At 34.2% G+C, this 15,626-nt stretch overlaps 1 protein-coding gene across 2 annotated transcripts in view; it reads left to right on the forward strand.

Moving 5' to 3' along the window:
- The window catches only part of ANPEP (alanyl aminopeptidase, membrane), a 104,367-nt gene that overhangs the window by 39,585 nt on the left and 49,156 nt on the right, over positions 1-15,626 (forward strand). For both annotated transcript variants that reach the window (XM_085845830.1, XM_085845831.1), the window contains exon 6: positions 717-830. In XM_085845830.1, coding sequence (XP_085701956.1) covers positions 717-830 — 114 coding nt within the window. The remainder of the gene's footprint in view (positions 1-716; positions 831-15,626) is intronic.

The following is a 15,626-nucleotide window of genomic DNA, read 5'->3' on the forward strand; positions in this document are numbered from 1 at the left end:
CTTCGTCTCCTTCTTCGTCTCCTTCTTCGTCTTCTTCTTCGTCTCCTTGGTCCTTCTCCTTGGTCCTTCTCCTTGGTCCTTGTCCTCCTCCTCCTCCTCCTCCTCCTCCTCAGCACATGGCTGCTGGTAGAATACTAAGCTGGGAGCGCAGCTGTGCTGCTGATGCAGTGCTCCCTGTAAGTTAGAGCAGCATTTTGGAATTTGTTCAGGGTGCCGGCAATATCTTGCCTACTCTTTGCGAAGAACACCATGGGATCTATAACATGCACCAATGGCAGTCAAAACACCCAGTTTTACATTCATTCGAGGGATGGCACACCCTTTTATGCCTCACCCTGCCTGCAAGACACCAGGGTGACAGTTTTAAGCTTGGTCGAGATTCAAACCCACGCCAGTTTCGAAGCGAGTGTGCATCTTTCTTGGCTATCTTGCCAGCCCATTCTTTCGCATCAATTACAAGAACATTAGGAGACAATGGAGAAACCCATGTTTAATGGGATACAAACCTGGATTTGTTGCATCATCAGCTTGGAGTCCAGATGAGAGCACATACAGGCCCAACCAAAAACTAACATGAACAGGCCACAACATCGTTTTCATTTGAACTCGTTACTCTCGACATACATGTTGAATTTTTGAACTGGTTTCTGTAAGGATGTCTCTTTAATCACTTGATTTCCTTCCATGATCTCTTTGTCCATGTGAAATGTATGCAGTGGTTTGGTGATTTGGTCACCATTGGGTGGTGGAGTGAGTTGTGGCTCAACGAAGGATTTGCCACATACTTTTCGTACCTTGGTACAGATGCTGTGGAGACAACCTGGAATTTTGTGAGAAACTTCACACAATGTGGCACAAATAGCTCCCTCACTCTCACCCATAATAATGTTTAAATTATCCTTCCAAACAAATAGGTAATGCCAATATATTCATCCATGTTGGGGTCACACCCTCCCATCCATAGTTACCTGATAAATGAATAAAATGTTCTTGTTTTTCTTTATTTTGTACCTACATTTTCTGCTAGCTATATAATCAGGGGTTCACACAATTTTTTTGTTTGTTTTGGTTCGCCAATGAGTTCCAGCAGAAATTGTTTGGTACTCACGAAAAAAAACAAAACAAAATTCTGTCAGCTTCAAGTGCACTCATCTGCTTTCCTAAGCACCACTCCAACTTTTAAAGTGCCTCTCAGCTTCGCAATTATCTTACACCTCTGTAAGCTCTCTCTCAGATCGTCTGCTCCAGACGAGACACTCGGAAGCCACTCTTTTTTTCATTATAGATGCTCCTTAACCTCCTCTTCTTCCCACTTATGCACGTGTTCTCCTTAGATCTATTTTTTGTAATCTTATAAGTTATAATGTTATCATTTATAAACTTAATTTTGAAATCACAATATATATATATATATATATATATATATATATATATATATATATATGTATATGTATTGTCAGAATTATCATGGAACAATCTTATCTACACTCGCTGAGAAAACCTCCTTTTCTTCCTCTTCACTCACATGTTCTTCTTGGATCTATTTGTTTTTTTTTTAACCTTCTAAGTTGTTATATTATAACTTATAAATTATAATGTTACCATTTATAAACTTAATTTTCTACACTTAAATTTTAAAATCACAGTGCAGTCTATCAATTTCTCAGAATGATCATGAAAGAATCTTACCTACATTAGCTGAGAAAACCTTCCATCAAAAGCCCTTGCCATGTTCGTGCGCTTTTGAGCTTTCGGAGCATCTTTGAAGTACGCATTTAGTTTTTTGTTTTTTTTTCCCCCGCACATGAGTACCTGCGTACCAGTTATGTGAACCTCTGAATATAATGCAGATTTTATGAGAAATCTTGTATGTGAGCCTTGTTTTTCTATATGCTGGGGTATCTGAAGGTGAGAAAGATCATTTTGTTTCCCTGGTCATGTATTTGTTGCACTTGGAACAATCACAGAGGTAGTTTGCATAAGTTGTAAGAATGATGAATTTGGTTGCCTTGGTCTTGTGCTTTTGCAGGCCCATGTCATTCTGCCTTTCTGGGAGTGAATTGTAATACTTGAGCAGCCAACGATGAAAGACATTGTAACTAAAATTTGGAACTTTCTGATCCATTTTCTTTTGGAAAAATTCTCGAGTTTGTTTTTACACACAGATGTCAAGGCTCATGGAGGATCTAGACAACAAAGGAAGATAGGTTGGCAGACTGACAGAGTGATGAAGAGGAATATGTGGATAGAAAGAAAATGTACAAACACATTAAGGTGTGAGAAGGGGAGTGGCAGCGATGAAAAGGGGGTTAGAGAGTCATTGAGGGTCGAAGAATGGGCAGCAGGAATCCTGGAGTCAGTTTGAGAAAAGAATGATGAAGAAATGGAGGAGAGCCTCCAGCTGAGACTTACGGAGGGCAACAAAGTGTGGATGACTGGAAAAATGATGTGCGTGGCCAGAGAGTTAGGACGGGTGGATGAAAGAAGTGATACCATGCAGACGAGAGGTGATCGAGGAAGATAACTGAGAGTCCGCCAATCTGCCTGCGATGGGTAGGAAGCAGACCCTTTGATTTGGCCTCTTGCCATGCCAATGCTTTTAAAAGCCTTGGAATAGACCACCTCTGGGGGAGCAAGAAACACCTGCACAAGTTTCAAGTGAAGACCCCTCCCTCCATGGTACTTTGTAATTGGTTACGTGTTGTTGTTTTTCCACACGGTGGAAAATTAGTCGTCATCGGGTCGAGAGTCTGTTCATCTCGGCAGAATAAGGACTACAAATTTTCTCGACCAAATGTTAACAGGATGTTATTTATGGTGAACCTATGTGGGATTAAAGGGGTTTTTTTGGGGTTTTTTTTTTACTACTTTGGTCCAAAGGTTAAGGTAAGATTCCAGAAGGTAAGCTTGTTTGTGACATACTTATTTTATAACAAGCTTGTTTTTGGCAAAAGGTTACCCAAACTTGGCTGCATTAATACAAAGTAACAGATGAATTTTTCATTGTCATTGTACGGACCGATTGTGATCAGAATCATCAGATGCAGGTGAGTGAGATTTTATAATTGGAGCATGATCGTAGGGTGAATATACTGATTCTGGCTCATTTTTCCCCATGTAAATGAATGGGGGATTTTCAGCGATTCATATTTTTTTCCCTAAAAAATAAACCCCCTTTTTATCCCAAGGTATATTTATTTGTCTCCCCTTTTAACCTGGGGACACTTTTTTTTCAAATAACCCATGCAATAAGATAAAGATTTGTTCAAGTAGTAAAGTGGTAATGTGATTTGTTAAAGGTGATTCTAAAGAAATATCTGAAACGTCTAAGCCTCGGGACACTCTTTATCAAATAACCGATGCATATTGTTTAGCTCACTCATTGAACCGATAAAGATTTGTTCATTCTCAAATTCCTTCAATAGTTTAATTTTCTTTGCACAATAATCCCCATCTAAAATATTGAAAAAGAAAACATTTGAATCTTTATATTTTTTAAGATACCCCTTTTGTGCCATTGCGAAATGATAAACTTCTCTTAATGCTCTTGTTTGACCACCTCCTGAGCCACAGGTTATTTTTGTTAAGCCACGCCCACTTTCATCGAAGCCCCGCCCACTTCACCGTGGAATTTTTATAAGCCCCGCCCACTTTTATGAGGAGTTTTTATAAGCCACGCCCACTTTTCGAAGCCCCGCCCACTTTTACTAAGCCCCACCTACTCTTACATCATTTCCAGTTCATCTCTGACTCACAAAGAAATCACTAGAAAATTACAGTATGTTATGGTTTTGAAAAATTTCCCAACGAAGGCTTGCCTGCGCTTGCCCAGGGAATTTCCAAAGGAAACCACACCCACCAGTCTTTCCCTATAAAAGCCTCAAGCCCAGGCTCCATTTTAAACATTTTTTTTGCTGGCGATGGTGTGCTGTGTGCTTGCCTGGAACTCTCCGACTTGTATGGAACTAAACCTTCAAGTTGATGAACTGGATTCAAACCTCTTATCCATTGAGGTAAGATTTTATTTCCCTATTTTCAGTTCCTTTTAAACATCGACTCGTTTAATAATTAAATAACTTAATTAATACATTATTATTTCCTCTCACGGGAAATTGTATCTGAAATGCAATATGAAAATACCGATTTTTCCACAACTTGGGGTGAAATTGTTGGCTTGGTTGAAGACCTTGTGAGCGACCAAGACCCACAGAACGAGCAAGACCTTGAGTGGGATGACTTTGGGGTTCCTTGGAGATTGACTACTTGTATGGAACTAAACCTTCAAGTTGATGAACTGGATTCAAACCTCTTATCTGTTGAGGTAAGATTTTTATTTTCCTATTTTCAAACTTTGATTGAAGCATACTCATTTAATAATTAAATCACTTGATTAATACATTATTATTTTCTCTCACACGAAATTGTATCTGAAATAGGAAATGAAAATACTGCTTTTGCTACAACTTGGGGCGAAATTGTTGGCTTGGTTGAAGACCTTGTGAGCGACCAAGACCCACAGAACGAGTTCGTCCTTGATGACCCAACCAAAGAGTTATACCTTGGAGACCAGCAAAATCCTGAAAAAGAGTTTTACAGCAATAGTACTCATTGTGAGTTATCAAGACAATACCCACTGAACAAGTTATACCTTGATGAGCCAGAATACAAGTTTTACCTTGGAGACTCACAAATTTTGAAAAAAAATCAGTAAATGAGTTCTGCCTTGATGGTTTAAATAACTACCTTGGAGACTCAGGAAAAGGGTTCTGCCAAGATGGTTCTAAATATGGGGCCGACCTTGGAGACTCACAAATTTTGAAAAAATTAGTAAATGAGTTATTCTTGGTGGTTTTAAATATGAAACCTACCTCGGAGACCTCACAAATTTTGAAAAAATCAGTAAATGAGTTCTGCCTTGATAGTTTAAATAACTACCTTGGAGACTCAGGAAAAGGGTTCTGCCAAGATGGTTCTAAATATGGGACCTACCTTGGAGACTCACAAATTTTGAAAAAATCAGGAAATGAGTTATCCTTTAGAGACTTTGTAAGTTGGTTTTATTTTGGAGACTTGAAATGTGGGTTCTGGCTTGATAACTCACAATGTGATAGATATCTTGGAAACTCAACGGGAATGTGGTTATACCTTGAAGACTTGGAAAGTTGGGTTTATTTTGGAGACTTGAAACTTTTTTGGAGACTTTTATTTATTAATTTATTAATTAATTTATTATTATTTTATTTATTTATATTTTGAAGACTTTTGGAGTTGCTATCACTCTTTGGGATCTAAACCTATCGATGTAGTTCTTTGTCGGATGGTGCTTGATGGGAGCAAGATCAAGAAAGTTCTGGGAAGAAAGTGCAGGCTTACTCCCCCTTTCTACATCATCAAACCTGAAAGCCTTAAAAGACTGAATAGGAAGAAGAGAAAAAAACCGTAAAAAATATATATAGGTGGAAATCTCATTTTGAAAAAGACATTGTGTTGGGTGAGGATTGAGTTGGGGTTGAGATTTTGAATGTGAGGGTTGGGACACACACACACACACACACACACACACACACACACACACACACACACACACACACACACACACACACACACACACACACACACACACACACACACACACACACACACACACACACACCAACAAACAAAAGTTAAGCCTCGACTATTCAGTTTAGGATTCTGTGTTTGGGGTTCACAGATCTAAGAACGTCCCCCCTTGACACACATTATATACTGTTATACAGCTCAGACTTGGCCCTCTAGTGTCCACAAAGGTGTATAGTAGGAGGGAGTGAAGGGACAACCCATTGCTCCCATGGGTATTATCTGCTTAGTTTTGTCTTTTGTAATTCCTGTGAATAAAATGAACCTAAAATCTCTTCCCCTTCCAAATCATATATCTTATAAGTCCAAGGAACTGTATCTATTACATAAACAATTTTAAAAAGTTCGTTCATCCATCGTTTAGTATAACCCTTTTCAAAATAAGATTTCCACCTATATATTCTTACGATATCACCAACTTTGAACTTAGGTTTTCTGACATTAATCTCTTTTTCATATTTTAATTTTGTAAATGTTTCTGATGGTTTCATATTTGTTGACGTGTGAATCATGTCATTATACTTATCCACAATATCCTGAATAAAGGATGACCATTGTTGTGAACCGAGTTGTGTGAATTTTTTATATAGTCTCTCTTTTAAGGTACGATTAAAACGTTCAACAACAACTGCCTTCCCTTCATTAAAGGTAGTGCATAATGTAATACTGTTATTTTTTAGAAAATTCACAAATGTCTTGTTATAAAACTCTCTACCCTCATCAGTCCACAATTTTTTAGGTTTTCTCTTACTTTTATTAAATATCTGTTGAAAGGCGAACATAAGAGTATTTCCTGTTTTGTTTTTTAAAGGGACAACCCATGCGTATCTACTCCTCAAATCAATAACGGTTAAAGCATACTTGTACCCCTTATCATTATTGAGTTCAATCAAATCAGCGGACCAGATATAATCAACTTCCTTGGAATAAACTTTCCTTCTACGAAACTTTGTGAATATTGGTTTATGTAATTCATCAGCTAATTGCTCTTCAGTCTTAATGACATCATTAGAGCCTTTAAGTTTTTTGAATTACCAAGTCCAAGTTTCAATTTAGCACTGATCATCTTCTTCACAATGAAATGATCAACTTTTTCTCTCAAGGTTGGATTTTGTATCAGAGACAAATTATACAACATTTCTCTATCGGCTTCATGCTTTTCTTCCAAAGTTGTGGTATTCCCATAATCAATATCGTGTCTCATGCACACTTCATCAACTCTATTGATGGGTTTACTCCATGATTTAGGATTGTCTGCCTCATCTAATCTTTTATCCAAGTTTGTGCCTGGACCACAGAAAGAATACCCTGGAAGATGTAATTCCCCTGGTATTCCAGTAGTTGTAAATTTACTTCCTGATAAAAACTTTTGTATATCTCCTCCTTGTTTGTGTTTGGAGATAAATTGATTTTTTTTTGAACCACACACCCAACATATGCCTTTTTGTATAACCCTGTTATTTTTACTTTTCACATATGAAATATTTTTAGTATTAGTTTTCTTTTTACATTTGAGACAATAACTCATTTATTTATGAGAAAAATTCCTGCAGAGTGCAAAAACCTTTTTAGTTTCCAACATGCACATTTGAATCTTAATTTTTGAAACATAAAGAATCCTTAGAAATGCCTTCACTCTCTCCTCCATTTATTTAAGAAAAAAAAAAAATGAAAAACTTGAATTAAAATGAATATCTTGTCGATGACAATAGTCTTGTAGAAAATATTGCGAATAGACTTGTCAATTCTTTGTTTTCCTCCTCGTTGGATTGAGTTATTTTCTGTAATACCCCCAATCTTTTTAAAATCTCATCGGTTTCCATATTTTCATATTTATTTAGTCTCGCTCTTTCCTCCCTCTCCTCCCTCTCCTCCCTCTCCTTCTCTCTCTTCTCCCTCTCCTCCTTCTCTCTCTTCTCTCGTTCCTCCTTCTCTTCTCCCTCTCCTCCTTCTCTCTCTTCTCCTTTTCCTCCTCTTCCCTCTCTTCTTCAACTCCTTCCTCATCCCTTATTACCCTTGAATCGCTTACACCCCATAGAATATCATACATATATTCATCAGGATTTCTTGTTATTCCTGAATCCAAAATATTTTTTTTTACAACAGGAAACCAATAAAATTTCTTTTGAGTTTCTAAAGGAGCCTTACCTTTTCTTAACTTTATAATTTTTTCATTATTTAACATTCTAATTAAATCTAAAGTTGTCGGTTTATCAACATCAGCATAATGCCAATCTTTTATTGAAAATACCTCATTCTTATGTTGTGGAACATATTTATTAAAATACCGAATACCCTTTTCTTGAAGGTATGCTTGGACACAGAAATGATGATTTTCTTGATGCCTTCTTGCTGTCATTTATGTATTAGAAATATATGTTAGAATAATATTATGGCATGAAACACCTCCCCATCTTCCCATAGTTAAATCATTTTGTATTTCCTTACTTATTATATATAATCCTGTTTCTTTCTGTTTTCATGATAGAAACAAGGGCAAAACCATTATTATATTTACCCTTATTAAATTCTTTTATTTGTTGTTTACTAATCGTGGCCCCACAAAACTCATTCTCGATACCAAGTGGATAATATTCTTCCTTACGAGACTGATTTAATTGTTCCAGGTCTTCGAGGTCAATTTTAAATGACCAATTATACCCTAAATCATTCATTTCATGCCCCCATTGTTCTATTCTCATACAAACGATACGCCCTTCTTTATAAAAATTTATTTTAATTCGAACTGTGAATTCTGTATGACCTGGAGATAATATCAACACTTCTATATCTTTGGAATACACGGCCGTTTTATTAAAGGATATATATTGTGATAAATCGCTTAATCTCACCAAGTCATTCGCGTCAGTCGGGCTTGGATAATTTTTTAATTTATAAGCATTTTTCATGTTAATATTTTTGGTTATATTATATTTATGTCGTTCAGCCTGTGCCTTTGTGTAATAATTTGATAAATCAATATCCAGTTCTTGAGATACACCAAAGATAGAACCATCTTTACTAACATAAGTCATTTATATTAGAGTAAAAATAATATCGTAAATTTTTTTATTTTTGTTGAGTTGAAATAACACATATAGACATAATTGACCACAACGCTTGGAATTTAATTCTTGGACTTGAAATGTTTGATAAACACCATTCTGTAAGAATTTTATGACTTCAACAGGTGGTGGAAGACCAAAACTATCAAAATAATATTTGTCTTGACTATTAAAAATACAAACCCAATGAGAACCGTTCCCATTATTATCTTCTAAGTTCATAATAATATTCTTTGTATGTTTCAGCACATTTGTTAATTCATCTCTCATACAAATAACCACATTATGAATTTTTAATTTCTTACAATATTTGACAAGTTGTAAATTTGATGTTGTATTCTTTCCAAATTCTTTAAACCACTCATCAATGCTCATTTATTTATTAGAAATATATAATCCATTACCTCTTTTCGTTAATTTTACACCTGCTTGTGCTATAGAAGAAAGCATATCTCCAACTAACAATCTCGCTTTATCAGGCAGACCTTCAAGTTTTTCAGCAAAATCTACAATTACACCACTTCCACTAATTTGTTTCTCCAACTCTTTGTTATGTCTTTCCAATTCTTTTTGAGCCTGGAGTTGAGCCTTCCTTTCATTGGCAGTTTTCACCGCTGTTGAAATACCACCCGTCAATGCTCCAACCGCACTTAAACCAGCAAATAAAGGAATTAGAAATGGGAGAAATCCTCCACTCGTCTCTCTTATTGAATATTTTTTCAACATTGGTTTTGTCATTTTAATTTTAAGTGAGCCAGTGTCATTCAAGATTTTAACCTGTTCTCTTGTGAGCAAAACATCAATTCTTACTGCTCTTTTTCTCTGAATTGTATTAGCGTTAATCGTACAAGGCTTTTGATTTTGAACACAAGATGAGAGTTTATGAAGATTGATTTGATTAACATATACCCCAGTTGGTACTTTGCCACTCATTTATTAAACAAAAAATTATGTGAGACTAATCATCACACCATTATCTGTATTAATCTGCAATTCTGTTTCTTCCAAAAGCAAACAATATGTATCAACTTCTTCACTCTCTCCTCTTTCAATGTATAGGGAAGTATCCACTCGATTAGACTTTATAGTTTCCTTTTGAGCGCTCAGGTCAAACGCATAGATTGTATACAAACTTTTAAATGCTGTCATATCCAAAATAGGTTCTTTATTTCCATTACATTCACACACCTTTTGGTAAGACTTGTATACTTCAGCAAAATCATTTTTTCCCAATTAATTTCCAATCTATCTCGTGGATAAAATGTTCCATCTAGAGAAACGCGAAGTTGTTTCACCTTAGCATTATCACTCAATGCATTATTCTTATCAATCGCAGTATCACCATCTGGCTTTTTAAAAATGATCCACAGATATCGTGGCTTTCCTTCCAGAACATCCAAATTCCACGTGTAAGTGGTTTGGTTGAGTTTAACGTGTTGACATCTTCTTTTGAGGTATGATACACTGAGTGGTTTCTTTGAGTTAAGTCTTCTATTCAACATCTCTTCTGTTTTAAGATTAGGAGTATATTCACTGATATACCAACTCATTTCCTCAATTACAAATTTATTCTGATCACCAAAAGCACTACCAACACCAAAAAGCAATCTATTTTCATGATCATTCCTTTGTAGTTGAAATCTAATTTTAAGACCATACAGAACTTTATCATGATCACAAAATCCAAATATACCTTTAAGAGGAACTGCCACAGTAAAACTATTTTCTGCTTTTGTATCAACATTATACGCTCATTTCCTTTGAGTATATCCAGGGTCTGTGTTTGTTCCTGTTGACATATCAGGAATAAAACCTTCGACAGACCCCTTTCCCATTCTATCACTGAATGTATAGAGTGTAAATTTCATCATTTCAGATACAGCAGAGACATAATCAACCGCTTCAACTTCTTGTGTTCCAATATACAAACGCACACTATCAAACATTTTCCAGAAGAAATCATTTACAAGTGTAGCGTTTGTGTTATTCCCAGCCTTAGTGAATTTAAATTTACACAACAAGAAACTTTTGGATAGATTCAAATAGGTTTGTTGATTATTTATTTCAAAACTTTTTGTACCATTCGTATTCCAGTCTGTTCCAGTTATTGCATTTACCTTGAAGTAATCTTATTTTTTAGGGGAGTTTGAAATAATAATAGTATCATCCAAATCATAGATACTATCAATTGCTTCCATACTTGTATTTATTAAGGAAAAAAGATGTTAAAACTTGAAACCATGATCCAAGTATTCGAATTATTTTCTATCGTTCTTGGGGGGACAACTGAGTTTTGCCTTTCTTAATTTCTTTTATTGCTTGTAATTTATGAGATTCCTTCTGGGCATCTTTTATGCTCTTTACAGCACCTGCTACATTTCCCACAGCAGAAGCAGTTGAACCAATTAGATGTTTATGTTTAAGAATAGTTGAACCAATACCCATGAGAGTATCAATTATCCCATCTCCTCTAAATTGATGTCCAACACCCCTTTGTCTCTTAGGTTTATAGTATCCTCTACCAAGATACATACCTTCACCCTTGTAGTATGGGGAAAGGAACATCCCATCCCCTGTAATTATTTTATATTTTCCCAACTCGTGTTTCCTCACAATAACCATCGTATTTATTTATTGGAAAACTACATGTAGGTGAATTCTGATGGATATAACTTCTCCATTAAAAGAAATCATACGATTATCTTGGTCGGTTATCCAAAAATTTACTCTGTGTATGGTTTTTCCTGACACAGGGAGATAAACCAAATTTATGGGTTCCATATTGAATTTATAACCAATTGGGGTTGAGTATGCGCTGAATGAAAATATTGTGTTTGTTTTTATTCCATCATTATAAGCACCATCAATCAAATCACAGTGAATTAACACCGAATTTATTCCTGAGGATATTTGAATGACATTATCACTGTAAAACGTCCCATTAGTTTCAATCTTTTTTGAGGAGAAACCCAATAACTCTCTAAATGAATTATCAATTGTGAAATCAACCTTGTAGTTATTTTTAACTTTAATCATTGATTTTGAAGTATGTTTTTGAATGTCTATAAAAATATTTTTTGGTTCATCACCCTGTTCTTTAATAAGACGAGCAATTTCGGAAGATATTTGAGAAATCTCATATGCTCTTGGTGAGACTGTTATCGTTTTGTATCCACTTCCGGGATTATAACTAAACTTGTCATTTTTATCAGTTATATTAAATAAAGTATTATAAGTTTCCATGGACAATAAAGATGCCTCATATTCTTTCGTTGGGTCAAGTTGTAGTCGGTATGGAAATGAAGTTGTGTGGTCGCTTGTTGTGAAATTAAAACTCAGGATTGTGCTTCTCATCTTGTTTAATATGAGATAAAATGTCTTTATATTGAGATTTATTAATTATTTTCATGTTCATCAACTGGTCTAAAATGGCTGATGTTTCATTAAAACAATTGTTATTTCCAGCCTTCTTACTACCTAACAACAATAACAGTCTATGAACTAATTGCGATGGGTCATTTGGAAGAAAACTAATACCTGAACCAAGGATACTTAAAGCCTGAATAATGTGTTTCTCCTCATTTTTCCTACTTTTACCAGAAATACTAACCCTATAATTTAGAGTGTTCAGCAGATCAATATATACTCTATCATCATTATTTTTCATATCCAATGGTTTATCAATATACTTTGATTCATCCCTCACATTTGAACCTTGTCTTCCATCTTTTGTGAGAAGAAACATTAATCTCGGAGTTAGTTTAACAGGGGGTTGAGCAGAACCCAAGAACCTTAATTCATCATTAAATATCAATACCTTTTCTTGAACAAGATGAAATATTGCTGGTTGTTCTGTTGGAATGAGTCCTGCTTTGGTTTTTGAATCCGCTGAATATTCATTGTTTTGAAGAGCATTTACAATAAAATCAGGGGGTCGATTAATCTCTTCCAGTTGTTGAAATAAACCTTCATCATCATATTCTAATTCTCCTAAATGCTCTAATTCTTCCTCCGTCATTTGATCAAAATCTTTAAACATTTGAAGTTTTTTAGGAGTATATTCTACTGTGGGAACTGTGGAAACATCTTTCATTTTTTCTTGGGAAGTTTTTAAAAGTGGTTTAAAAAATTTCTCTTGTTTTCTTTCAAATGCTTCTTCGCCCGTTAGTTTCTGTCTGCATTTCTTCTTTATGTCTTCCTGTTGTTTTACAACTTTTGAAACCAACTCTTGATGTTCCTGAAATCTTCTTGCTCTTTCTTTTGCATCCATTTATTTATTGTAAAATATCATTTAATGAATTGTAAAGATCAACAGGGAAATTTTCCTTTTCTTCATCATTCAAGTAGACGTGTTCAAATAAATCCTTTTCTTTAAATATTTCATCAAATTCTTTGTTAACATTAATACGAGTTGTAATTTCTTCTTCACTAATACTTGCATCTCTGCTTTTCATACGTTTGCGTTGAGTTTCTTCATCAACATCAAAACCGAATGATAAAATCTTCACTCTGCTCAGATGTTTAATAATTTGTCTCGTTCCTTCTGGATTAGTTTCTAATATCCCAAGACCACCAGATTTTAGTTTCCTTAACTCACTCTTACAATGTGAATATTTTGTTGCACCAAGAGAAACCTCCTCAAATATTTGACCTTCATTCCTCAATCGCATATGTTCCTCCACTGAAATATAGTGATAATCTTCACCTTTTACTTCTCCAGGTCTTATTGCTCTAGTTGTTGTTGATACAATGCATATCACAGGGTGTTTTTTAAGTAAATTTACAACATTCTCATTTGTACTACACAAGAACCTTGATTTATGAAAGTTTTTTCCAGAAGCAGATTTACCCACAAGATTTATAATAATAGTTGTCATTTATATCTGTAATTGTTTATAAAACAAAATATATCCCTTAATATCTCATCTTGTTTCACAACAATATATTTATATTTTTCAGTCGTGTGCTTCATGTAATCCCCAAATTTCTTTTTACTACATAATGTAGAACAATTATCTCTCCAAAAATTATTGATATCTATTGAACTTAACTTGAATAAAATAAAAGTATTACCATTGTTTCTGATGGAACGACGAGGAAGTTGAAAGTACGATTGACCAAGATAAATACAATTACAAGAAGAATGTCTCCGTCTTGTGTAGTAGCTGCCCATTACCGTTTGGTTTCTCTCATTAACACAATCATCAAAGATAACGAGGTTCTTTTTTGATTTATCCAAATCTTGGGGAGACGGTATATCATCCGTATTATCACTAAGAATACAAGTTATCGGATTTGATTTCTTTTTACATCTCTGTGTATCACAAAATAGTTGAATTATATCTTCAATGTTATAATAATTTAGGTTTTTTTGAAGTTTAAATAAACCGATTTATATCTTCTTTTTGAAGACCAGCATTAAAACCTTGTGAGAGTAGTTGATACTCTGGTTGAAAACTCGACTTTGTGAAAATTATTAAATTATCATAATCGAAAAAGTTGGGAGTGAGGAGCATCTTTAAAAGTAAGCAGGTTTTTCCACATCCACTTGAACCAAGTATGAGACATCTTAATGAATTTGGGAGATTTTTATGGTTGTTAAATTTTATCTTATTGTCCCAAATGGGTAAAAAATCATTCATTTATATATTTGGAAAACAGGTTATTTCATTTATTATTGGCTTTTTTAGAAACTCTATAATTTATCCTAAGTTCAGGTTTAATTTCAAGATAATCCATTATTTTATTTATGCAATATCTTGTGTTGATATTTCCCTGAAAATCACACCCATGAATAATATATAACAACAATCCTTTGAACATTTCTCTAATACGTTCAGTTTCTTCCCTTGTAAGGAAAGGTGTGTTATCACCCTCATACTTTACATTCATTTCTCTAATCAATCTTGTAAAGTAATTCATTTTTGGTGTAAATCTAAAAGAATTATTTTCCTTTTTATATTTTTGATTATCATTAATTAGAAGATAATCACAGAATATACATTGTTTATAGGCTTTTGACTCTGTGTTTAATCCCCGTCTTTCACACGCAGGACAATTCTCAAATTTGTCATATGGAGAATCAGGAAAGTCTAGCATATTTATAAAGTAAAACTTTGCTTAAACTGAAATTCATCTATACTTTCAGTTGTATATTGACTCGTATTTAATAATATTACCATCGATATCGATATACTTTTTTTCATTACCAGATTCAACGACAACATTTTTTATATTAAAGGTAATTTTAAAATAATCGTTAACTACTATTGAACGAAATGTCATTTCACCTGATATATTAACATACTTTATTTCATCAGGATTTACATCTTTAGGGTTGTTGAAAAAAATACAAATTTCTCCTTGCATATTACAGATGGTCTTATCTTTTCTTTCTAAAGCTTCATCCATAAGGTTTTTGTTTTTTGATACTTTTTCTTGTTTCATTACTTTTCCTAGTTTTGAATATATTACCAGAAGGAGAGGAGAAACTTTTGTTAGAGATACTTTAATTGATGTTCTACCAGGTATACTAAAAGCCCTTCCACTGAAGGAAATTGCAGAACTCATCATATCCACCATAATTGTTTTTATCCAATAGTTGTTATATTTATCTTTGTTCAATTTTACATCCTTGCCATATTTCTCAGTATCTTTAACAAATGAAGAGATTGATTGAAACTTGTCTTTTGTGTCTTGAAACATTGTATTTATTAAGTGAAAAAGTTGGAGGATAAAAAAGTTTTAAGCACAGATTCACCTGTAAAATAAACAAAATTTTCATCAAGAAAATTTTAGTTTAAGCAAAGATTTATTATATAAATATGGTGAATACAACATACTGCGATGTTTGTAATCACGAATATAAACATTATAGAAAACACCTCCGAACCAACAAACACACATTTAATCTATTTCATAAAATATCTCCTCTTGAGTTGG

The sequence above is a fragment of the Eptatretus burgeri genome, chromosome 11 (assembly GCF_056783735.1).
Source record: "Eptatretus burgeri isolate ZD-2024b chromosome 11, Ebu_testis_v1, whole genome shotgun sequence".
Taxonomy (NCBI): Eukaryota; Metazoa; Chordata; class Myxini; order Myxiniformes; family Myxinidae; genus Eptatretus; species Eptatretus burgeri.